Below are 1,053 nucleotides of genomic sequence, written 5' to 3'. Positions count from 1 at the left end.
GACAGCCATGAGTGTACTGAGGAAGCCCAGCCTCCAGTTAATTCTGGCTGCCAGTGTGGCCCTGGCTGCTGGACTCTTTGCCTGGTACTACATGTGAAGGACCTGTGACATGCTGGCACCCTCCTCCCAAGTGACCATTTTGCCCGTCCCTACCTCCACTTCTTGACTACTACCTCAGGTGACTTTTTAAAATGCTGGGCTTGAAAAAAAAAAGCAACCAATAAAAAATCCAGATGCTAGAAAAAAAAAAATGAAGCCTGGTTAGTTTTTTTAACAAGTTACTAATACTACAGAAGTTCTGGCCAGTTAAGAGGAAAACCACCAATAAAGTAAGTTTTCTTTAGGACTCATGAAGTTTTAGACTTTCAATATTAGCCTTGTATATTTTCCACAATGAGTTTAGGTTGATGAGAATCGCTTACACCATGCTGCTATACACAGATAATCATAAAATTTCTCCAGTAAAATTTCTCTGAAAGTAAGGAGCCCAAGCTGCCTGAAGATGGAGTCCACTGGCCTCTAGGAACCCTGGTGATTGCTGTTTCAGACGTGTCGCAAAGTGGTGGCCCACAAGCTGTGAGAACTTGGACATGGACGGCCTCAGTAACAAAGCATTATGGAGTTACCTGGTTAATCATCATCAGCACTGAAGAGAAATTCAGATTATATTTTCCTTGCTTGCAATCTTGTGGTGTGGGGAACAGTGTCACCACCAGCAGGGAGAGCAGGAGGGATGTCCCTGCCTGCCTTAAGGCAAGGGTGGGGACACCCCCGAACTGCTCCCTGTAGCTGGGAACATGTCCCTTTCATGACCTCCAAGAATATGCCGTGAATGGGAGATCTGCCAAGAAGAACTCGGCCTTGATTCCTTCCCGAGTTCTCAGTATAAAACAAGAACACCTGGTATTTGTAGCAAGAAAAATTCTGAGCTTAAATTATACTAGCTTCACCTCATGTAACCTCATATGCGACTGTATAAAAACTCTTTGAGAATAAAGAACTTCGCCTTTCGCCTGAAGAGCGTCTGGTCCTCTCCCTTCAGACACCCTCCCT

The 1,053-nt window shown here is 44.8% G+C and overlaps 1 protein-coding gene across 1 annotated transcript in view; it reads left to right on the top strand.

The window, feature by feature from the left end:
- Caps2 (calcyphosine 2) overlaps window positions 1-1,053 on the top strand; it is a 129,066-nt gene that overhangs the window by 25,498 nt on the left and 102,515 nt on the right. The window contains exon 7 of the mRNA XM_023716283.1: window positions 484-629. Coding sequence (XP_023572051.1) covers window positions 484-629 — 146 coding nt within the window. The remainder of the gene's footprint in view (window positions 1-483; window positions 630-1,053) is intronic.

Source organism: Octodon degus, unplaced genomic scaffold (assembly GCF_000260255.1).
Source record: "Octodon degus isolate 3935 unplaced genomic scaffold, OctDeg1.0 scaffold00047, whole genome shotgun sequence".
Classification (NCBI taxonomy): domain Eukaryota; kingdom Metazoa; phylum Chordata; class Mammalia; order Rodentia; family Octodontidae; genus Octodon; species Octodon degus.
This window is presented reverse-complemented; position numbering and strand designations above follow the sequence as displayed.